Genomic DNA, 25587 nt, shown 5'->3' with positions numbered 1-25587 from the left:
GCTGCTGCATAAAGATTCATTCAGTAAATTATGCTTTATAAACTGCATTGAGAGACTTGGGCTAATTTTATTAGAGGTTTTAATTCTGATCCTCTGTCTAGTAGTTGGGTAACTGTAAAAGAACTATTTATTAATTTAAAGCTCATACAGCTGATTGATGCATGCTAATGCATTTTAGATTTAATAATCACATCTTCCTTAATTGAATTGTATTTTCTCAGACAGAGCATATAATTAAATCAAGTCTTTTCTAATCCTTCTCATGCCAGATTATTCTATGCTACATTGGGGAAAAAATAGTCAAAAGTATGAATTTAGTTAATTTAAGCTCATTGAAAAAATCTGCAGTCATATTGTGAATGTTTGGGATATTAAGCATTTTCCAAAAGAAAGAGATGCATTTTTCCATACATATATTCTGCAATAATTAAGATGTGTTTAGAGGCAGCAAGACTGAAAACACTGCTAGGAAGGAAACTGTTTTAAGAAAATCCAGCAAATGTGTACAGCAGATAGTGAAATCTGCATACCACGTGACCAGCAAGCTACTTCAAAAAAATGTTCTGAAATATCTTTATGCAGAACAAGTCTATAAGAGAGAAGACACGAGAAAAAAAAAGACAAGACATAGCTAAGAAATCACAGACCAGAAGAATGAGAAAATACTTTACTGAGACACTGTGATGTATTTGTTTATACCTGGTCAGTTGTCTCCAAGATGCAAGTCCAGGACTAAGGGTATTCGAAAACATAAAGGATTAAAAAACCTGGCTTAAATGAGGGGGAAAAGTAATTCAGAGTTGGGGATGGATTTCAGGAAGACATACCATACCAAGGGAAAGACAAAGCAAGGAAGGTATTTGCAGGAAAGAGATTTATCTGTCAGCATAAATTGTTAAAATCCACTTTGCACCTCTACTAATAGAGCTGCAAGAGGATAGAGTTTAGGCGTACAGAGATTTACTTTTTTAACACTTATTGCTAATTGCTGTGGAGCTTTTGATAGAAGAAACATACAGAAATATAATTTACATTAGAATGTTCAAGCTTGGCATTTTCTTCTTTTTATGATAGATCAGAGGAACTGTATATATGGATGTGCCATCAATGCATCTTCTGTGTCCATAACACTTCAAAAGATTTATTCTGCAAAACAGAGCTACGGAAATAAGCAGGATCTTTTTCTCTGATAAATGATGTGTTGACTCAAGTCTAAATTACTGACCTGATCTAATTTGTTCATCAGAGTTAAATTATAGAATTTATCCTTTTTTTAATAAACACTGGTTTCCAATTACAAAATGACCTGCAGCAGGATTTGATTTCTCTTCTTGATTTCCAGACAGTATAATGTTATTAAAGATAACATGGTGGGGCTATAGTGTTTTGTCTGAGGATTTTGATCTCATGCTGTATGGCATTTCACTTGAAGAATGATTTGTTCATAATATCATATTCAACCTTGTACTAGCAAAGGTCTTACAAAGATTTGTTTCCTTGACTACCCTGTGTCACAGGCTTGAAATGTAATTCCATAGCAGTAAAAGAAAAAAAATAATAATTTGACACTGTTGTATAATTAATAACATATCACACAAAGATATCTGGTTAGCAAAGTGGTTTCAAGGTGCTGCTTGTGAGGTAAAGGCATGCTTTTCTTTGCAAGACATTTGTAAAACATATGCAGGATGATGATTTTTCTTCCTGGCACAAAAAAGTACTAGTGTTGGTCTTTAATGTTTCTTCATGGGGGCAAGCATGCATTGACCAAGGTCAATAGGAATATTTCCTTTCTGAGCAGGGTACGTCAGTTCATATGCCTTACCACTGACAGCTGTAGGGGTTTGCTCCTCGTTTGAAATAAGGCCAACCTACATGACATACACCATGTAATAGGACGTTATAATAAAAACTGCTTACATCTGCACTTCCTCATAAAAGTCTTCTTGTCACAGCATCATCCGGAAATATTCCTGAGGTTTTCAGTTCTATTCACATGAATACACTATGTCTAACATGAGCTCAGTGTAAAGGCACCCGCCACCTCTTCTCCAACTCTTTTTGAAGGGAAATCTGAGCAGCAAATTTAAGTCATAAACAGGGGTACTTTATCTAAGTTCAGTGAGTACAAACAAGCGCAGTCTTAGGCTGGGGAAGGGTCCTGTCATTCCTGGCCTGGGTTCTGCTTAGATATACTCCTTGATATAGAATATGAGTGAGCAGGGTATCGCTGCACATGCTTACTGCTCCTCTAAGCACGAATTGGCTGGCTGCTCATCTTTTTTGAGCGTTCAGGACTTTACTCCAGGCACTAGGTATCTTCTGCAGCAAAATGTTTCTTCCCAGTTTATAACTGTTTTATCTTGCTGACTTACAACTGGTTCTTTAGGAAATCAGTGGCACTGAGGATCTGATGTCTATAAGTGAACATAAACATTTCACTGACAGCAGGACTAACTTGTTGGAAGGCAGAGGGGTGCTTTTACTTGCCATCACCTTCCTTGGTCTCCCCTAGCATTGCAGTTATGCTTGAAAAAGATACCTTACCTATTCAGTTTATTAAAAGCCTTTCTAAGCTGGCTAGTCAGCTTCGCAGCTTGTGTTCTTTCTACTAGCAATTTAGATGAAGTTGATAAAATGCACTTATAGTCCTTCTGCGCACCTATCGTCTCCTACATTTCACATCAGTGGCATGCCTTGCCAGGGTAGAGCCCTGCTGGATAATAAAATGCTAAATAAATTATAGCTGGAGGGAATAGAGGTGGTGTTGATTGATGCTAATTCCCTGAAGTCAATGTAATAGTATCTTCTGAGGCTGTGTTAGTGACAGTAGGTTGAAAGAAGAAATGTTTCTGAAGGAAAAAAGTACAAGATTACATATTACATTTCTAGCGAGCAACGAGGATCCTGCTGGAGGTACCGGCCACTTGTGATAATAAAACTGACAAAAGGTTTTGTAATGCTGAAGTTCCTACACCTGTAGTACTGTTCTGTGAGCATAAGGGATGCAATTAGAACAAGACAATATACAAATCAGTCTTTATCCCTCATTTCATTTTCTCTCCACAGAAGCCGTTGTTGTCTTTTCTCAGTTAATTCCACATTCCCTCCTGTACAGACAAAATTACATGGGTTTGAGTTCTCCAGCTGCTATACTATTTCCTAAAACTAGTTTTCTTTATTCAGAAATAAAATAGATTATAGAAACAGATGACAGAAACCCCCTATACCGACCTGTACTAAAGGGAGTAATACTCCACTTGTTTATGTTTTTTATTTTCTTCTTCCCTCCCCTTTTTTTTTTAAAAAAAAAAAACAAAAACCCAAAACCTCTGATAAATTTGTCTTTGCCATTTTCTATTTATGTTGTAAACAGAGGATAAGTAACTGACATCGTAATTAGATCTAAGACAACCTAGAATCATTTGATCTTTTTTGTAGTCAGTGGATTTGGGTAGAGAAGACCTAGAATTTATTTGGAAATTTGCCCCTTGCTTCCTGATGACCTTGACCAAGACACTTCACTCTTCTGTGCGTTGTTTTCCACATTAATATATGACACCAGCTTTAGTGAAGGACTTTGAGATGTGAAGTGCCTGCTGCAGAACACCTTTCCCTGTTTTTATTCTTACCTCTTCTTGTCTTCCCTTTCTTTGTGGTGAATTGGCAGATAATCACGATAGTCCAAGGCACTTACAAGGAAAACATGGGTCAGAGATACCTACATCCCAGAAATATTTCTATTATTTTCAGCTACGTTGAAAACAAACACTTTTTCTATTCCCAGCTGGTCAAGATGGTAGCCCCAGGGGGTGTCCTGAGAGACAGAGACCAAACCATGAAGTTGAGGATTAAGAAAATGATCAAAACTCTCAAGTATCAGCAATGGATACTGGTGGCCAAGAGAGAAGACGCGTGTTGAGAAGGAGAGTTCTGTCATCATGCAACAGAGACGATGTTGGAAGTGAGATGTGTCCATCTTCACTTTACAACTTCCTTAGGCTGCTCATACTTCTTGAAGATACCCTACTAAGAGGGAGAGACAGAGCAGAAGAATAGTCCTGTAACTTTGGGAAAATTGGAAAGTAGTTTCCAGAACAGTTTCTCTTGATGTCATATTCATCTACAGCCATTAGGAAGAGGCTGGACTGCATAACAAGTTTCTTGGGAAGAAGGATCACCTTGCCAGCCACATAACAATGGGAAATGAATCTCTGTTCAGAGACAGAGAAAGGGCTGAGGATGTCTGAATGTCTGTGTGCTCATGAGAGGCAGAGTCATGTTCCCAGCTTACTCGGGAGGATTCATTTGTTTGACTGCAAAACTAATGGATCTACTCAGTCTGAGCCTGTGTCGTTGCTACAGGTGTTAGTGTGTGTAGGTTTAAAAGGCTGGTCCTATTGCTTATTTAGCAATATTTTTTTACCTGGAAAATGAGTGTGAAAAGAGTTAGTGAAAGATGGAGATCTTTAGCACAAAATGCCTGTAAGCATAAAAAGATGAATCCTAAAGTCCTCATAGAAACGCGTTATTTCAACTGCTATTTTTAGAAATTACTTGTTTCTGTGGCATTTACGGTCATTTCCTTCCTTAGAAATGTTGTTTTGCAGTTGTTTCAGTCCACAAAGCATGGGCCTTCTCTGGCTTCTGCCTGAACTAACCAGCCAGTATAAATTTCTCTTGAAAGTCACAGCTGTCTTCACTGAATGTGAGCAAATGAGCCTGTCAGGTTGAGCTGACTCTAAACTTTTCTTGTCTTTGGGATGCAAATCCTTTTAAGAATATTTAGGTCATCTCTGTTTGATTTTAATGGGACATGCAGTGGGGGTGTGGGGGGAAGCAAGTTATTCTTCATAAAGGAAAGAAAATAAAAAAGATGTGCTTTAAACCATTCTGTTCAAATTCACTGTCAAAGTCATCACGTTCCATGCAGGAACCTAAACATGCTGGGCTTTTGCTCTCCTTAGGTTTGCGACAGAAACAGGCTTTTTTTCCCATTGCCTTCATCTTTCACTTATGATTTAAACCATTTTGGGGGATGACTGGTAGCTGTTATGGGAGACCCAGGTGCAATCTAGTGACTAGCTCAAATTCCAAGGCCAGAGTGCTAGGTAGGTAGATGTTTTTAGTGCCCGACTGAAAATGTTCATCAAGTTCCTCACCACTTCCCTTATTCTTTACCTTCCTGGCGTGGACACCCAGTAAGCTGCTTGCTTTAAAATAGCGTTCTCCTGACATAAAGTCTCAGAGCACCACTTAAAATTGCCCAGCTCATATTCAATTCATCTTCAGGTTTCCTCAGCTGGCGATGCTTAGGTATATGTTATGGCCAGCAGAATGGAAAGCCCCAGATATCCAAGAGCTGGGTAAATAACTCTTAATAACATAGAGCGTAAAGTATTTGCTGTACCTCTTAGTCCTCCTCCAGCTCATAGGCAGAGGAAGAAACAGGATAAAAATCAGTGTGGTGTTCAGATAGTGCAGCGTTTCAGACCTGATCATCCTTAACACAAATCCCTCTTTACTGCTGGTTTATATAATAATTTCTTCCAACTTTATGACTGAGTCACACCCCCAGCCTGCCTTAATGTAAATGAAAAACCGGGCATTAATGTGATGCAACAGTTTTCATCTTGACAGAGGATGAAATGTATAATGCACTGTGTGCAGAGGGATGAAGATGGCTTTGCAGAGGGATGAAGCTGGCTTTGCAGAGAGGGGAACCAAAGCCCCAGTGTCTGGGGCTGTGCCAGGGAGCCTGGCAGGGCTGCCAGAGCTGGTGCCCAGCATCTTCTTCACCACAGAGTGCAGAGGTCCAGTCAAGTCCCTAATGTCTGACAGCATTCAGTACTGCCTATGCTACTAAAATGTGCTGAACTGGCATTGAGGGAGAAGAAAGCAATTTCCATCCTTAAAAACAGCAACCAAACCCAACAGGACTGGGGATGACACTCCAGAACCAGAGCTTTTGGTTTAGTAGCAGGTTTGAGTGAGGTGTGTTGGAAGACCAAGGGGTATGCGGGAGTAAGGGTTTGCAAAACAGGTGCACTGATTTATCTGCTGGTTCTCCTGGTCATCAGAGGTCTCTGCTCTCACCCATAAGGCTGTCACTTTCTGTATCCACCTCCAGTGCTGCCTGTGTACTTTTGTATTAGATGCGGGCAGCAAGCAGTTCAGATGGAGCAGAGGTTTATGTGCTGGCCTCTTGAAGGACTTAGCACCAGAAGTAAGCTTATACTATCAAGCAGTCTGTCTGCCAAACTATTACTTTCTAGTTACAAAAGACATATTTTAGGGTGTTTCTGGAGAATAAGGACTCATGAGCTCTTTACAGCTGGATTTCTGTGATCAAGTTTTCAAGAATATTTAAAATACAGATGGAGGAGGAGAAATGGGTGCAATTTTCATTAGCAGTTAGGTTTATTAAGCAGCTATTATTAGATATTAGTTCTTCTAACATGCAGATAACATTAAAACTCTGGCTTATGGGTTTAAAGGTAAAATTACAGAACTAACTGCAACCAAAAGCCTTAAAACTTCAGAAGCTTTTAAAAATACATTGCTTAATTCCAGTGAGGATTGTATGGGGGATACAGTGGGATTGAGACATTACGAAGGATTTCTTAACTTATGGTTGGGATGACTTACATAATCTACTTGTAATCGTTGTTTGTGAGCAGGAAGACCATGGCAGAGCATCCTCAGGAAAGTCAGACAAGTGTAAGGGGAAGTGAATACTACTGGTGACAACTGGAACTAGACATGATAAAAAGTTCTTTAATTGAACAGTCCCGTGGTGGAATCACAGTGCAAAATTTGAGGACTCTGCTTAGTCTTTTTCCACATCTTAATGGAAAAAAAAGTTATAAAGCTTAATTATTTAAGAAGACAGCCTGTACATTCCCCTGCTTAACCACTGCTTACAAGACCATACGAATCCTCTCCAGTTAAAGACCCTGGCTGTGGTAAGAGCAAGAGTTTTATGAGAAGCGACAGCAGAATTTTCGTTCTGTGCTGCATCTGCCTTTACTCTGCCGTGTGTTTAGTCTTACCCAGTTTAATACAGCAAATTTCAGGACTGCATTTTTTAGCTTTTGGCCAACACAGACACTGGGTTTACATTTTATATTTTTACTTCAAGTTCTGATGTGACAGAGGTTTCAATTGGATACCATTCGCTGTGATCAGAAGTGTGCTTTCAAATATTTTTAAATATTTTATAGATTAGCACTCAAAAGGAAGCAGAGCCTAGAAGAAAAGGTACTGCTACTTCAGCTTCTTTTCTCTGACTGCTGATGAATTAATTTATTTTTTTTTACATCACTTATACCAATAACAGGCATGAAAGACTTTAACATTCAGGATACCCGAAAACATTAGAAGTGGGAGGCCTAGACTAGTTGTGATGAGCTGGGGCTGGTCACTGGAAGAGGGGGAGTTCTGGGTCACCTGTAAGGGCAGGGAGGAAGCGATGTCCTGGGAGCATCCCAAGTGAGCTGCAGGCAGGGCCAGTAAGGGACCACTGCTCCAGGGGTGGTCTTTTCCCTACTTGTTGCATTTGGACGCATTAAATGGTCAAAACTTGTGTAAAAGTGTGCGTATATATGTGTCTGTGTATAGAGGGATGGGGTAGGGGAGAGAGAGAGAGAAAGTAAACACATAGTTTATCTATTTGGATTTGTATAAGGGTAGAGAAATCAAAGGCTTTGGAATTTGGAATGACAAACTACTAAATCGGACAAAAACAAGCACAGGTTGTCCTAAGTAGGAAAGGGAGAGAAAGGTATCCCAGAGCCCAGTGCACCATAACCTGTTGATTAACCAAACCAGCTGTTATTTGATCCAACTATCACTGAAGTATGGAGTGGTTTTGGAGTGCCCTGAAAATCAAATGATTTGGCTTATCTAAATCAATTATGGTAACATTTTCCTCATCTTTTTGCTTTTAATAGATTTTGCATTTGACATTGATTTGGTTTTCATTTGTGTCTTCAGTTTCAATGTTTCAGAAGGCAAAACAGTCTGGAGTTAAGTAGTGTACAAAGCCTGGTTGATCTTCTTTAAGCCTCTAAAGCTACCTTCAATGACTGTCATATTAATGGGATAAAGAAAGGTACAGTGCTCCATGGAACCAGTCTTCTTTCTGTGCTGTGCTCTGAAATAATTTCCTAGGGTTTTAAGTGGATGCTGAAACAGCAGTTTAAAAATTCTTTGCTTTGATCTGAAATACCTGATAAAAAATCATGGATTTCCAGGAGTCCTTCTTGCTGTATTTCTAATCTTTTTATTTCATTTACCAGTCAGAATGACTCTACTCTATTTATCTTCTGTAGTGCATATGTAATAAATATTAGGCCATATATGAAGACAAAATCCCAAAGTGATTTGGGTAAAGGGAAAGAGAATATAACAAAGGAAGAGTGGAGAAAAAAACCCCAACAATAATAACATGAGATCAAATGTTATTTATGCTTGTACAGCATTTACACACATATTTATGAACAAACATCATCTATAACCCAGCTGTAACTTTGCCCTGTTGTAAGCCAGCTACAAAACCATCAGTACTCTATTCATTGTCAGCTATTTAAACAGACTCCTGAGACAAGGATGCCATTTTCAAAAAGTTGTTTCCCATTTCTTGGTGAAAGCTGGTGTCTCTCCAGTATGTTTTCATAGTCCCTATTTACTCTCAAAGCACAATAATATCTGTTCCTCTCATTCCAAGCTGCCCACCCATGCAAATGTTACACAAGACTTGTGTAAAATATGGGCTTATCCTAGCATCCTTCCAGCTATCCATCAGGACTCTGCCTGGACCTATAAACTTTTTTTATAAAGTTTTATGTATTTATGTGTGTGTGCTGTGCTTGCTGCAGCTCTGCCAGGCATAGGGCTGGGCAGAAGGGGAGCAGGGAATGACTGACCATGCTAAGCCAGGAGAGGAGGAAGCAGGTCAGGCTGTGCTCATAACCTGAAGACCTTTGTAAGCTGAAAACTGGCATTCTTTCCTCTATAACTATTATTCTTACACTTCTGTGTACATTTTCTCTTAACAGTGACTATGATGTCCCAGCAGCATTAGCAATGAGCCAGGTCACTAAAGGTGTTGCCGCTTGTTTTTAATGTCCTCAAATTTTTTTGAATGAGTGGTGCTGTGTCTTGCCATATTAGTCATAGATGTGGAGCCCATAAATGGTGCAGTGATTTCCTCTCTCAGTTTTTAATTGGCTTGTGACAGTGACATTGACATTGTGGTTGCAGACACATGCAGATCAGAAATTAATACACTGCGAGTGATAGTTATGACAGCATATAAAAGTCAGACCATCCAAGCTCTGTTAAACCACTTAATAAAAGCTGAGTGAAAGTATCTAAGAAGCATGAGACAACTTTGCATTACCTTATTTAAATTTGTTACTTAATGAAAACATAAATATTTAAAACCCATGAAGTTATTAACTAAATTAACCAGAATTATTTTAAAGGTACCATTTACTCAGACAGATCACCAGCCAATGCAATCTCCATTTAAACTGATGGAGCTATGCTGTTGTAGACAGCTTGAGCTCTAGATCATAATACTGATAAAGTCATATACCTTTTTTAAGCATACTGCATTTGGAGCATGAGGGGGGTTTTTTTGTGACAGCTACATAAATGTTTGTCCTATGACTTAAGGACCATAAACCCACGTTTTTTATATATATATATATATATAAAAGTTCACTTATAACTTACCATTCTGTAAAGTTTATCCTCCAGATCCTGATTAATTCTTTGTAAGGCTAGGTAATTATTTTGTATCCTAAAACAAAGATGATATCATGTAATTGAGTGCATTATTTTTTGTGTTGTTTTTTACCCGTAATTTTCACACCAGTACAAAACCTTGCCTTGCACTACTTGAAGTCTATTTTCTTATCACTCCTGTTGCCAGTCAGTGGTTGCCTTTGAAAGGTAATTGCCACCTACTTCCTAAGCAAACTTCTTTGTCTTGTTTGCTTACTGTATTTAGCAGCAAATTCCACCAGGAAGTGAAAATATGTTTGCTGTTCTGCACTTGTGTGCAGACACACATCGCAGCGTGGGAACTTGCACAAAGAGACTGTAGCTTTACATCAGGCTCAGGAATTACATGTTAGAGAGGAAACTTGAACTTTATACCTAGCCAGTACAGAAAAATATGTATGGAGCTCTCTTAATAAGGAGAATAGCAGCAGAAACCTAATGACTGTACCTAAAGCAACACACCAGTATCACTACATGACTTAGAAAAGAATATTTCTGCTTTTGACAGAAGTTCAAGGAATTGCCTTTTCTCAAGAGCTAAACACATCCTCTTTGCTTCAGGGAATACATTTAGATAGCTTAGCCTGAAAACGGTGGGTATTTATTTTTATCAGCACTGAGGGATTGAATGGACTTGCAAAATGAGGCTTCCCTGCTTATTCCAGAGCAATACACCAAAGGAAAGTTTCAGTTTGTAGATCTTCAGGTTGCTTAGATGGTGACCTTGGTATCGTAATGAACAAGCTGTGCAGTCTGTGGGAAAGACATCGCTATTTTGCTAGTAGCTGTGCCTTTCTCTTCACAGAAGGTAAGGAGGGTAACTCCTTGTTCTTGTTTGTACATATCACCTCAGCAGGTATAACAAACGGAAAGGAAATGTTAGAAGCTCAGCTGTGAAAAGTTTGTCTGAATAAATCTATATGTTTGTACTGAGAATCTTAGGTCCATAGGTCAAAGTGTTTTCAGTGACGAGTTGATTTTAGGTAATGTGAAAGCGTGTTCACCGTAAGAAGGAACCCAGCTGTAATACACACTCATTCAGCAGAAAGCTGCTTCCTCTGAGAAGCCTGGATCTGGGTGTAGTTTCCATAATGATCAGGAAGGGACTGAGATTAAAGAAGTCTCTTTGGCTTATTGTATGGTTAGGAGCCACTGTTGAAACCAGAACAAGGATCTGAATTTGAACCATGTCATGGCTGCAGATTGAGGGGTCCAGCCTGCCCCTTCCCAGAAGTCAAGTGATGTGATGGCTCAGGTCTCTCCCTGCCTCTGTTGCTGTGGATATTTTCCTTCCAGTTAAATGATCAAAATTCTCCGTTTGGGGGCAAGCCAGAAGCTCACGGTGCCTCTTGCAAGGTATGCAGAGTTCCAGCTGGGGCTCCCAGTAATAAGGTAACATCTGCTGCACAGACCTGGGAGGGGAGGTCTGTGCTGAGGACATCTGCTCTTTGAACATAAATAATGACATCCCCACGGGTGAAACTCCCCAGAGTACTTGAAGGTCAGCACAGACTCAGGGAAGCTGTTTCAAATGTGCATTGCAGCCTGGGGACGGTTTCATCATCGTATACATTTTACAGAGCTGGTAGGCAGAGTTTTCCTCCCTGTGAGGAGTGTCTGTGGTAGACACTTTGTTAAGGTGATGACCCCAGTGGGCTGCAAATCCATGAGACTTGTGCTAACCTATGGCTTGGTCATTCCTCACCAGTTCTCACAGTGCCAGTGTGTAAATGTCCAGGTGATCTGAAGGACTGACTGAAGTTTATGGATCTCTGCATTGTTCATGTTCCACTTAGACACAGCATTTGCCCCTAAGCTTCTGTATAGACATTTCTTTGTGCATCTCTAGGGATACCTGGGATTTTCACAGCTATTTAGCTGTCAATGCAACAGAGAAAAATCTCAGGTTAACCTGTACCCAGCTTTTCATGGCACAGAAGGCAGAGATGATCTTGGGAAACTGTTGGAAGCAAGGAGGCTCAAACTGGCTTTGCCTGCAAAGAGCCTCTCAGCACAAACATAGTTATGTTTTGCTGGTAAGGCTGCATGCCATGGTGCAGGCAACAAGGATTTAGAAAAATAAGATAGATCCCACTGGCTGGGAACAGAAGTACCCCGGTTTCTTCTCTGTCATGGTCTACAGTTTCTCTCTAGTAAAGCAAAATAGGTTAAACGTGGTTTGTACCCAGGCAGCTAGTGGCTCAAGTAGATATGGTGTAAAGCCGATGTAAACTTTTAGCACCTGCAACCTCCTAAAAGCCTGCATGGGTTCAAAAGCGTCTGCATAAATTCCTGAAAGAAAAGGAGAAAAAGTATTGCTTCAGGGCTTTTCTAGCTCAGGTGTCTCCATACCACAGTCTATTCTGCAGTGTAGACCTACATGGAGAGCTCAAGGGACACCCTTTAGGTTCCCTTCCCATACATTTTAAGGTTGTAAATCTGGCTTCTTTGTAAATAAAGTGAAGAGTAAGTCAGCTTCAATACCCTATGAAACTGCTATAAGAATGAAGTAATGTGAACTGATAATTTACTATTGTTCTTCGAAGGCTTTTTGTGTTGTTCATATTATTAGGTGATAATCATGTGCTTCCAGATGCATATAATGCATGGATTAAATGCATGTTTAGATTCTTGACCAAATTAGGGGCTAATGAAAAATATTCTGATCATATCGAACATTAGGTGTTTGTGCTCTAACCCAACAAACAACACCCTCCTCTTTAAGACTGCAGATCACCACTAAAGAGTGTCTGCAAAAGCCTCTGTTTCTCTGCTTCCACTCTCAAGCCCTCTTAAGGCCATGAAATATATCTAAGTAAAACATGGGCTTGGGCTGACTTTCTCTGAAGAAGAGAATTTCAGCCAGAGTACAGTTTAGCTTTGATGTGTGACTTAAAACAGTAACTTCTTGTTCAAAGCACCTTTTCCCTCTCTGTTATCAAAAGTTACACCAGCTTCCTCACAAAAACAAGACTTCCCCCCTATTTATTCCAAAGCCAACACAGCTGTGGGGTTCCTCTTCAGAACACCCCTTTAGCCTGTAAAAATGTTTTGCTTTTGCTGACAGTTATGTTGGGGGGGGCTAATCTCAGTGCTAAATACATGCTTGCATGGGTTTGTATCTTGTGTCTTGAAATAACTCTACTCTCTGGTAAAAGCTAGGATGGGGACCTTGCCAAGTTGTTAACCAGGGGAGGGTCTCAAGAAGGAAACCCAACATGAACTTTGGAGTCCAGCTTTGGTTCCAAGATTGGTAGTTGAAATTTTTTTAGATTTTAATTTTAAAAAATCCATGCTGATCTGGTCAGATAGGGGACCTCTGTGAAATACATGAAATCCTCAACCTCTTCAGTACCTTTTCAAAGCTGAACCTACACTTTACAGTTAATGTTTTCAAACCTATTCAGCACTGCCTTGTTTTTGCTCCCACCAGGAAAAAAAGAAAAAGGCCACCTCTAAATGTTGGTAGAGAGGTCAAAAACTTGACCTTCGAGCCACATAAGTGGCTCCCTTGCTTGGGTAAGAGAAGGGAAGCCTAGCAGCAACACAGGTAATTCTGGGTAAATTAAGACAATAAAGGCTTTCAGAAAGGAATAGAAAAGGATGTCCATTCAGCCTCTTGGAAGAATTCTGCACTTCACAGTAATGGTAGTTTAATAACAGAAATGTTTGCTAGCATGCAAGTGGGATCTTGTTACACAGGGCTTATTTACTAGAGGGGGTTGAATTTCTCTTCCTGTGCAGTGAATAAAGCAAGAGACACGTTATTGAAACTAATTCTAGTTCCTTGTGTTTCTCACACTGATTTTCCTCTGTGACATGTTGCTGACACGCTTTTGGATTACAGTTTTGTTTCAGGCATTATCCTTCTCCACGATGAGAAAGCTAGTTATTCAGCTTGTGGTATGCCTTGCTATTCTCAATAGAAATGCTTTTAAAGCTCACCTCGTAAAATATTTTGGGCTTCCAATATGACATGCCTTCAGGGGAGTAATCACCTGCCCAAAACATAATATTATTTAATTTAATATCAGTTTTCTTCATAATATGGTACGATATTCCATTAGAATATTGGAAAGTCAGTTCTACAAATCTGATGTTTGGGTATGAGCGCTAGACTTTGCCATGAGCAAAGAAAGACTGCCTGGCCTGGATTTTGAAGGGTGCTTAACTCATCAGTTCCTAATGAAGTTGACAAAAGACTTGCTACTGACTAGGAAGCCTCTTCATTTTAACAGAAGAGGGACGGTCAGCCCCTCTGCTGATTTATGGCAGCTGTGTCAAAAAAAAACACTTCAAGAGAAGAGTACCAACATTCCCTGTCCTGTAGTGTATTGGAACAAAACTACATCAAGGGTGAAGTTACTTTCCATAGCTCTGCTCTAAGTGTTAGGAAAAATATTGTTGGCAAGAAAACAATACAGAGAACCTCTAGACTGCTCTTGATAGATGTACGTAGATTTTAAGATCCTCACGACACTCGCTTATTTTAGCCTTGCTTTAAGAAGCCTCCCCAGTTAGGGAAGCATTTAAGTTATAAGATCACACTAGGATGTTTCCTAATTTGAGGTCTTACAGCCAAATTCTGTTTAAAAATTGCATGAAAAGGTTTTGTTGACTCAATATGTTGGTGGTTTCTGGCTTTGTTTTGGTTTTTGTTTTGCCTTCTGCAAGGAATGAAAAATATTTCTTTGGGTATAGCCCTGGAATGATCCATTCTGAATTTCGTTTTGACTCATTCAATGAACTAAATCAAACAGTTCAATTATCTCCATCAGTTTAGGAAAGTCTCACAAGAAATGCAAATGCATTCCCACACGAATGGATAATTGTAGGTTCAGAAGTTTTGCAAACAAATGAAAAAATGGATATTAAGAATCACTGATAAATTTAAAGCTAGATTACAGACCATTTTAATCAGTACCAGGAATGTCATGAGTGCATGCTTATTATAATTTGTCATTATCATTAACTGGGCCACTGATTTGCAATAGTACAGTACCACAGCTTCAACATTTTTCAATAATAGGTTTTCAGTATCATTCTGTTCTACTTGGGACTAAAAAGCAAATGATTTGCCATAGCATGATGTGAAATGTTCTATTATTTGGATTTAACATAATCTCAGCTCTGAATGATGGAGAGCCAAATTCTATTCTCTTGTATCAGTGCAATGGTGAGTAACAACAGGAAATATTCAGCCAAACTCATTAAAAAATTTTTATCTGTATATATACAGTATAAGTATATATATGCGGTGTGTTTATAACCTTTGTATGTTTACACAATGTGGCACTAACCCAAATGTGTTTACACATAAGCAATGTCATATATGCACCTATATAGGTATATTTCTATTTGCATATTTACTTTCAATACAGAGATATCTTACATATCACATGAATGATTTCATGTGGTATGTAATATATATTCAGATAAGTGAAATACATATATTCAATGGGAAAACACAATGCGTAATCAATAAATAACAAATGATGTAGGTTTTGAGACTATATGCTTGTATTTTTACTTACATATGTCTTTAGCACAGCCACTTGTAAATTCCTAATAACTATTTATTTCAAAAAGTTAGTTACTAACCTTCTCAGTTTTTCAGTTACTTTTTCAAGTTCCTCCTGAGCACGTCTCAATTCTATTTCAAGATACTGACGTGTAGAATCAAACTCCGTTTCAAGCATTTCCAGCTTATGGGTAGTGTATGATAGACGCTTTCGTAATTCCCCCTTCTGTTCTTGCAAAGTACTAGAAAAACAAAGATGACAGCTGTAGAATTTAGCTGCTCCCAAAAAGCTTTTCATGATCCACTCTTTGACCAATTCCCTAGAGTATAGGTTGGCATTAAGCCAGAGAAGTGTGCTTAATAATTTGTTTACTGCACTTCGGAAATCTTCTGATTTAGACAGTTGACTGTCTTCCCATCTGTCCTTTCTAGCAGTTTCTTTGCTAATCTCTCATTAGCCATAATGGAATATTTTGTGAAAGAATCCTCATTAAAATACAAAATACAGTCTAGAGTTTGGTTTCACACGGGACCTTTCATTTAGAGTTATCTTAACATACTATGACTGAAGCAGCAGATATCTATAGAGCAGCAACTCTACATAAACTGTGCAAAAATATTTCCTTGCCAATAATTAAAGTTATAATGTATTTTGTGGAGAAAGAAAATTTTGTTTGATTTGATTCAATTTTCACCCCAATACCTGGCCATAGAGCTGCTAGAGACATTGTTCAACATTTTTTCTGGAGAATGGTAATCAATTAATATTATAGTAATTGTAAAGTTATGGCTCTTTCCCCATTTTCCCATTTATTTGGAAGCAAAGGCTTCCCAGACTCAGGTGTCATCCTAAAGTTTTCACAGTTCTTTCACAAACGAAGAACTTTACACCCGGCTTGTAAGCTAGCTTCAGTTATGCTCTGACAAACCAAAGCACTAGGCACAGAATTTGGAGAGGAGGTTTTTCACTTTATTAATACTCTTCTCTTTATTTTTAGAGATGACATAAGATAGCATAAAGCAAGGACATCTGCACAAAATTTTTATCATGAAGGTCAAAATTTCATCTGCACCCAAATCATCCCTCTGGATTTGAAGCAGCAAACCTGGTGATCCATCCTCTCCTTGCTTTACTGGAGATTGACAGTGAGGCTTCAGGGGAACCAGTCTGCACTTGCCTCAGTTCTTATCTGCACAATAGAGATCTTTTATCCTTGCCTATTTAGTTGTTAAGCTCCTCAGTCTTCTAGTATGTTTGCCAGTTGCACAGCAGGATGGGGTTCCAGTCAGAGCTGGTTTCTCTGGAGGTGACGGTAACTTGGTTTGGACACTGCAGCCTCAGTACTGAGCTGATCCTGGAGCTTCACATGGGACCTCTGAGGCACTACAGAGCTGGAATCTGCCATCACCTTGAGACAAAAGTGCTACCATGTGATGCACTGTGAATTGCCTTGTTTGTTTTTAATCATACGATAAAAATAATTCTTCATAAAAGAATGGCAAAACTTGATTCCCTTTGATGTCAAGTGAGCACTGCCATCAGCTTCAGGAGAATAATGATTTGGGCCTCTAATTAAAAAGAGAGTTGGGAACAACATGCCATTCTTCAAGAAAGACTTCTCTGAGCTGTCTTCAGTGTGATTGCCTTCTCTACAGGCTGCGACAGGAGCTTTGGTAAGTTAATGCAAGAGCTTTACAATTGCTGCTTACTTGATCCATGCAGCTTAGAGCTCAGAAACAGCCTAATGTTTTGCCAACACAGTGCTCTATTTCAATTACACATATTGCGTGGTTACGGTTATACTTAGATTACCACTTGTAGTTATATTCTCTTAAAATAACACATTCTAATTCAGACATTTAATGCAGCTCCAGTTAATGCAATCATTTAGTTTTTGTATTTCACTTGATGAATAAAAGCCCCCGATTAGCTAGGGAAATGAGACTCTGAACCCATGCTGCTCATTTCTGCATGTCCTCCTTTATGATGTTACCACATCATAACACCTTTCACTTGCTCTGCTTCTGTCCTGTTGTTCTCACTACTCATTTGCTCATCTTGAGAAAGAAGAGTGGTCAGTTTTCCTTCCTGTAGCCTGGCAACTTGGATTTTCTTCTGTGAAGTGGGAGTTACAGTGTCAGAAGTGTTTAAAGTGAAAAGAGATTTCATCTCAAGTCTGCTGCTGCTCTAAAAATCCAGCCACTGGGATTCGTACAAAAAGTAGACAGTAGGTCCTCCAACTATGGTTTTAGATAAAAATGGCCAGGCTGCTGCTCTATGCTGGGCAAGTGCAGTTAATGCAAATTAAACCAGATCAGGGGAGGTTTGGCCACAGGCAGTTTGACTTCCGGGAGGAAGAAGGGCTGTAGGGATACAAATATAGCAGGAATGCTGGGGATGTTTTAAGTCAGTAATAGTTGGAGACTGCTTAACAAAATAGGGAAAAAAGCTAACAGTCTCCAATAACTTAGTCCGCTGCTTCCTCATGTAGGTACGTTCTTGCTTTGGGTCTCAGTTGTGTGAAGATTAGGTAGGAGTAAAACACCTGACTCCTTCAGCAAAATTGCTTCTGAATATACCTGTGTGCCCAGACCTGTCTATGTGGGGAAATCTGGGGTTCAAAATTAGAGTTCTGGGTAAATCTCAATCCTCAGGTGGAAGGCAGTGCTCGTCTGAGATGGCAAAATGTGCTTTGGAATTCAAGTCTGGATGGTTTGCCAAGTTTTGGCAGCCTGAACCTTGTGCTAGGGCTTCAAAGTTTCAGCAAAATTTTGAAGTCTAAACTTCAAGCTTAACCTTTTTTTTCAACCTTGAAGTTCACTTTGAAATGTTTGTATGCTTGAATTCTTTGCTTTCAGAATGGGATAATTTATTCATTTAAAACCAAGCCTATAGTAATAAGCTTTAGAGAAACAGTCCACATACGTGTACTCTTCCACATAATGCTTTGGGTAGTAAAGCATACCTGTAATGTTGTACAGAATAAGGAAAAAACCCAGTGCTTAAGGCATAAGTTAGGCAACTTCAAAGTTATTCTCATTCAGCAAACCATAATTCTGAAAAGACTCCACTCACTCCCAGGTAAACTGGAAAGATATGATGGCATCCTGAAACCTTCCCAAACTTAGTACAACTCCTGCTTAGTGTGTGCTTTAACTCATCTGAAACGCACAAAAGCAGCTGGCTGTTTTTAAGAGGACTTACTATTTTTAGACAGGAACAGTAACACCTGGTTTATGATGGTGTGGGAAAATTACTTTGGGGGGAATTAGAGAGAAGTGGGACCTAATGGAAGCGTAGTATTACAGAAAGCTTTTTTTTAGGGTAAAATACAGATGTCGCTTTAAGGATGGTTGGCACGCATGGAATCTACATCACCACAGCTCCCTAAGCAACACACCCTGCCAGCTCAGCACCTGCTGATAGGAGTAATGGAGGGTGGAGCGGAGTGGAGACACTGAGGTCTTTTCATTCTTGCTCCCTGCAGGAATGGGAACTTGATGGCACCACACAGCTAAGCCTCATAGCAGTTGTTGCATGAAGAATCCACAAGGTGTCCGTGGCTGAGGCAACTGTTGTAGAGAAATGACTTTCCGCAGATGAAATAATTGTAATAACATTGTAATACCAACGCACACCTCCATCTCAAAGTTACCTGCCTCCAAGGTGCTACTGCCCCTTACTGGGCATACGATGCCAGTCAGTAACAGCAATACATATGACTAGAGTCACTCAAGCTCCACATAAATGTGAAGGAGATGAACTAGTCCTGGACTGAAATAAGTCCAAAGGGGCAGAATTGTTGTCTAAACTCCTGGATTACTCAACTCTGATTTAGTGTTTGCTAAGTTAGGTCAAGCTGACCCACTCTCTAAGTGGAATGAAGGGACTTCCAATCAAGGTAGAAGTGAGAAATTTCTAACCAATCCTGTGTGTGATGAATGAATATGCAATGTACTGTGAAGTACAACAAATGGACAAATGAGGGGAGAAGTTAGGGAAGATGCTATCGTAACTTCTGGGATCAGTTGACAGACTGAACCTGTCTTCTCCCCTATAGGGATGCCTATTGGTTAAGAACCTTTTTCTGCAACTTACGCTACCTGCTGTTAGATATATTGTTTAAAGCTTGCTTGCAGTTGGTGTTATTTATCACCAGCAATCTTTGAACCTTATTCTGTCACAAGTTTACATTAATGAAGAGCATTATTTCGAAACTATTAGTGTTAGTCCTTCGCGGGTGCTAGCAGTTGCTGGCAGTGGGTAACGTATTCAAATAAAATGGGAAGACCTGCTGAGGGGTCCCCCTGATGCTGTTGGCATGTTTTCCCTGAGCCAGTCAGTCAAATCGCCCTCCAGCCCAGACGGACTGTTGAGTGAGGGGTCCCTGTAATGGGACACTGGCTGGGCACAAAGGTCTTGGTTTTCCTGGGGCACTGATAGATCAAACACCCAGTGTGGAGAAAATTTCCCTTCTCCCCCTTTTCATGTGACGGATAGGATTCCTGAAGATGTAGTAGTAAGTAAATAGCAATTAATCATTATTAAAATACAAGTTATTACACAGAAAGATAAAAATTTTAGAAACAAAGAAATTGTGTTCTGATGAGAATATGCTGAATGGTGGAAAACACAGCCACTTTATGCTGTGTTGTGGGTTTTGCTTGTGAAGTCTGGGTTTTTCATAAGGAGTGCTTAATTTTGTTGGGTAGCCCTGAAAATTTGGTAATTTAGACAGTGGAAAGAGGGAAAAAAACCCCAAAAAAGTAAAAATATGGAGTCAGAAAGTTAGCCATTTTTCCCCCCTTCTCCAAAACAACCAACTCCATAAACTAGCTGCATATTATTTCTGCCTGTCACATACCAGTTAATTAGAAAAGTTTACTGCACAATTGTTTTTTAATGCTGGTAAATCAGAATATCATAATTCATAGCTTATCTTCCATGGCTAATGGGTCCTTATGATTCTTTATTTTATATCTATACCTATAACTACATATCTAAAACTGAGAAAATAATTACATGGAAAAAGTACAGCTAGGAGAAAGGAGAATATTTATTTGCAAATAAAAAAATATTCTCTGGAAATCTGGTACTGCTATGTCTTAGAAAATACAAATCCTGTATTCCATGGACTTCCTGAAACTCTGACAGCTGGGAGGAGTGTGGAATTACAGGATGACTTCAAAAATCCTGTAGAGTAGGACCTTTTCCATAAGTGGTTTTCTATTTCTTCTAATGATCTCTAAAGTCCTTCTCCTGTGACAACCAGTGGTTTGCAAGTCATTACCCATTTTGCTTCATTAAAGTATTTCTCTAAAAACAGGGACAGTAAGTACAATACTAAATATTAAATATTTAGACTGGTGAAAGAAAGCGTCTCAAGGGAAGCTACTTTAAAGGTTATTAAAAACAGGTCTCCAGACTTTGCAAAGTATTATTTTCATCAATTAGCTCTGTTTATAATAAAAAAAGTATAAAATAGATATGAAAACATATATTGGCATAGAAATTTGTGCCCACAAAATTTTAAGCTGCAGTAATTGCCAGGTTTGGAATTGCTCCTTGCTGGAGACTTTGAAGCCTTTTTCCCTCCGGCAGTGCTCCTACAGAGAGATGCCAAGCCTCTGTTGAATCCTGTTGCTGGAGTTGATCCCCAGAAATAATTCAGAGGCTGTTCAGGGGAGATATTATCAGGGCTCAGGCTCCACATTTAGTGCAGAGAGGTCTATTTTACAGGAGAAAGATGAGAAGGCTGTGCAGGCAAGTTCAAGTTCCACCCAATACTCCTTGTGTTTCTTTCCTGGTGTTAAAAGTTTGCCATCCCAGCTTGCACAAGGATTGAAGCAAAGAGGTGTTTGCATTTGTGGTGTCACCTCGCCCTCTGCAATAGACCTCTGTCCCCAAAGGGCAGTGAGTAATCAAAACAGGTATTTTTTTCCCTAGATGTTCCTGCCAGCTTGTATGTTAAGCTGAACGTTGGTGCCACTCTGCACAGCTTCAGCCCCAGGGAAGGGTGCGCAGGTTGGTGAGCACCATGGACAGGGGCAACATGTGACAATCTCAGCCTGCAGCCCTTGGTCACGATTCATCTGTAGTGCTGGCTGGAGAAGCACCAGATGAACATATTTTCATATGTTCATCTTTGCTTTCAGGCAAAGCTGAGCTGTTACTCCCTGAGAACTGATGTCTGTTGGGCTGCTCCATTGGTGGAGTGTCCTGGAAACCCCACATCTCCACCTCACTGGTCAAACTGCTTCAGCAGCACTTTTACATCTGCTTGCCACCCCAGGGCTTTGCTTTGTAGATGAGTCTGCATTTTTTTTAAAAAACAGAGCAAACTCATTTTTTGAACTATTGAAATTCTCCCTGAATGGACTGATTATGTTCATTCACACAGCTCTAGGAGTGAGTAAAACAAAATATGATTAATGGTGTTTAGGAGGGAAATTAGCAGTGAAAGGAACGCAAAACAAGGGCAATATAGATGCTCATGTCAAAAATACGGAAAAATCATATCAAAGGTTCTTGTTTCTGTGTAGTAAAACAAGTTTTAATGTAGCTGTGAAATGTAAGTCAAATTAATTGTGTTTTGTGGGTAAACATCCTGCCTTGGGAGAAGGAATGTGTAGATTGGAGTTAAATGGACTGGGGTTTGGGGCTCTGAGCCTTGTACTTGGCTTTGCAAATGTGCCTTGTGTTATACTGGCCAAGCGAGCTAGGGCAATACTGCTGGGCAGCTCTGGTACCTGTGCTGGGTCAGTGATGATGAGCAGGTACTATTAAGATGAAATTAATCTGACCTATTTTGGAAGCCTACTTTTAGATTAGGTAATGCAAATCTGCACTTATCCATTTCTGTTAATTACAGAGGGAATCTAGTCAAGTAGCTCAGATGTAGACAACTGCATCTCTTCAGATAAACCCCCTCCTTCCTGACTCAGTACCGTGTGTATGACATGAGGTAATGGTATTCCCTTTCTGGTGTGCTTAGATTGCATGGAGGCCCACAAAAAAAAAAAAAAAAAAAAAAAAAAAAAAAAGAACCACTAAATGCTTTTAAAGCATTTATCAGATCTGTTTCATGTTGTCAATATATCACATTCTAAAAAAGCCTTCATAGGATCAGGAATTTGTGAGCACTGAAGGAAATCTTTATATTCTGCAAGAATTTTAAAAATACATGCTGGAACTGGATTTCAGAAAACATCTTTTCTTCTACCCTGTGGGTTTTTATATAGGTAAGAGTTTAAAACCAGTCAGCCCTGTACGGGTGCTTGCTGCGAAGGAGTCTAAAGCAGGAGAGGGTCTCTGGGAATGGCCAAGAGACCACCTGTGAGCCCAGACATGTCATGCCCACTCAGACAACTGATGATAGCCAGGAGCAGTAACGTGGTGGGCAGCCAGGAAGCCTGGGGCCAGGTTTGTGCACTTGAATTTCTGGAAGTGGTTTCCCAACAGTGTGAAGCTGCTGTGCACCTCTGCAAAGAGACGGACTGTTTGGCTCCAGGAGAGCAAACAGCCACATCCCTGGTTTTGTTTCCCATCTCTGAATGGAGCCTATCAACACAGCAACAAGGGAGGTCAGCCAGGCAGGAGGCAAAGCCCTGAGGTACCTCTTACTGACATACAGCTCGCACCCCAGGGAGCAGCAAGCTGGGGACAGAGAGCTCTGGGGACGTTTGCAGCTAGCAGAGATCCCAACAGGTCCTCGGTGCCACTGCATTGCCGCTCAATGGAGGTGGACTGCACTCCCAGCCTGACCTTAGGGATACCAGGGAGTTCTGGTTTCAGCAACTCCTGCTGATATGTGGCTGGGGGGGTGTCTAATTACCCAGGACCTTTTATTCTAGTACACCTCTGCTGCTGGTCATGGAGCACGGCTCAGGCATGGGGCACACCAGATCTGCATGTTGCCCAGTGTGGATGTGCTGCAAGAAAGGCACCCAGACCTTGGCTTAGGAGGGACAGCTTTGAGATGACAGTTGTGGCATTGAATCTGACCCCTCAACAATGTTTGTTAGATTTGTAGTTGTTGGGAAATGAAGTCCAAGCATTTTACAAATGTTTTCTAGTTTAATGAAACAGCTTTAATGAAGCAGTAATTGGATTTCTATGTTAATCAAGTTTTGATTATGTGTTACATGCTCAGGGTAACCATTTCAAAAGGGTAATGCCAAAATTAACTTCCTTGTCTGCAGCCTTTGTGGCTAACCTTGTGCTTGCTCTGTCTGATTAGGAGGGGGATGGGACCAAATTACAAACTCTAGATCCAGATTCTAAGAATTCACTATGGACTTGAAATTAGTTTTATTGGGGAAATATATTATGTTGCTGCAGTTTAGACTCAGAGCCAGTCCACAAATCCCAATGCTCTTGTACTCTTTATTCAGCAGCTTCATTTGTACCCAAACAAATGCCTCGGCATATATGGATCCAAGTTCTTCAATAGGTATTTTCCTGTAATTTCAGGCTCACACTCACTTTGTCCAGCTCACTTTTTTTGGTTTTTTTTTTCTTTGTTTGTTTGTTTTGGTTTTTTGGGGGGTTTTGGTTTTTTTTTTTCCAAATTTTCACAGGGTCTGCCTGTTTGGTTTTTTTTTTTTAACTACAGCACATCCACCAAATTTCTCCATTACTTTCAAAGAAGTTTGTTAAATATTTGAAACTTTGGAGTATGAACAGTTTGCCTGTCAAATTTCATGCAGATCTTTCCTTCCTATAGATATATATATATACATATACTTATATAGATAGATAGCTTTTTTTTTGGGGGGGGGGGAGGTTTACTTGCAAGTATTAAACTGCTTGAATTTTCTTTCCAGTACTCATTTTCAAAATAAACAACCTGAAGCTGGGTTTGGATTGTGAGAGGGAAGGCCTGTACATATGTTTCAGAACAAATGTGTGGGTGATCCAAATCTGGAGCTTAGATAGTTTCCAGATGACTGATGGGCACATAAAACAAGTAATACCATCCTTTTCTTAGGTTCCAGACATTCTGGCAGAATTTAAACCAGAGAAGAGGGGATGCTTTATCAGAAACATTAGAGAAAGTCATTTGGAAGGGAAACGGGGTGGTGGTGGGAAGAGATGTTTAGCAGTTGAAGTCCAAAGTGCTATAGGACAGATCTTTAACTTGAGAGCCTATTTACAGCACCTGGAAAGCTGATACAACTACCTTAAAACAGAAGTATCGCTGGATTTCGGAAGGCAGCTTTTCCTCGCTTAAGATGTGAGTATCTGGGTCTTGCATAATTTGCACAACTAAAAATTCAGACCAGACAACAGGTATTATACGGTAAGTGTGTCTAAACTGTGCTGGGCTTATTTATAAGAGGTGGAAAAGAGAGATCTCTCCTAAAAATAAAACTGAATTATGTTTTGGTGATATTGACCCAGCAGTCTTTCATTGCAGAAGTGGTGACTTCTATAACAAGTATCCAAAGCCCACAGACATATCTATCCAAGAATGTTCAATATTAACTGTAATATGAGGCAATTAAGATATGAAAATTCAGTTACATGTTGACATGCAAAAAACCCTTAGAGGACTAGCTGTCAGCACTGAGTTGTCTTGAGTGAATGCCATTATTGTCAGTGGAACGTGGCAAGATTTTTAAATATGCTTGTAATAAAGACATACAAATTGTCCTTTATTTAAAGGTACTATCCATAACCTCAGGCTCTGAATGGATTGAATAGAAATACCATGAATAAAATTACAGCTTTCAGAAATAGACACTGAAGGTGTTTCGATTATTTAAAATGAAGTTTCTTCAGCAGGAAATTGTGATTCCCCCGTGTGCTGAAAACTGCAAAGGGCAAATGAACACGAACAGTGGGAATCCAGACCTGCATCTAGGGAGCCAGAGCACTAAGAAATCAAGGGTGCAGAGCAGTGAACGTGGACTTACAAAATGGGATGTGTACCATCTACCACAGGCAGCTGTGCTGGCCAGCCCAGCGCCGTGCTCGGTACAGGGCGGCACGGAGAGCGAAAAGCTGTGCCATCTCTCTGAGGACTGGTTTAATACCTCTGCTCACTTGATTTGGATCTGGAGTCTTCAAAATACTTTTCTGTTTCCTACTAGCAAGATGACCACTTTTGCTTACGAGACATTTTTGAGGTTAAATACCTGAGCGTGGTCAGGCTGGCTGTGTGTGAGAAATGAATGCAGTGCACTGCGAACAAGCAGAAGCCTTGTGCCCAAATTGAAAGGTGACTGAAGCAGAGTGAAAGAATGGAAGCAGCAGAAGCTCTTACCATCTC

The 25587-nt window shown here is 39.9% G+C and overlaps 1 protein-coding gene across 2 annotated transcripts in view; it reads right to left on the bottom strand.

Moving 5' to 3' along the window:
• BEGAIN (brain enriched guanylate kinase associated) overlaps positions 1–25587 on the bottom strand; it is a 156183-nt gene that overhangs the window by 43541 nt on the left and 87055 nt on the right. For both annotated transcript variants that reach the window (XM_040602187.1, XM_040602188.1), the window contains 2 exons: positions 15394–15555; positions 9742–9808 (listed from right to left, as the gene is read on the bottom strand). In XM_040602187.1, coding sequence (XP_040458121.1) covers positions 9742–9808; positions 15394–15555 — 229 coding nt within the window. The remainder of the gene's footprint in view (positions 1–9741; positions 9809–15393; positions 15556–25587) is intronic.

Source organism: Falco naumanni, chromosome 7 (genome assembly GCF_017639655.2).
Source record: "Falco naumanni isolate bFalNau1 chromosome 7, bFalNau1.pat, whole genome shotgun sequence".
NCBI lineage: Eukaryota > Metazoa > Chordata > Aves > Falconiformes > Falconidae > Falco > Falco naumanni.
Note: the sequence above shows the minus strand (reverse complement) of the source record. Positions and strands in the feature narration are given on the sequence as shown.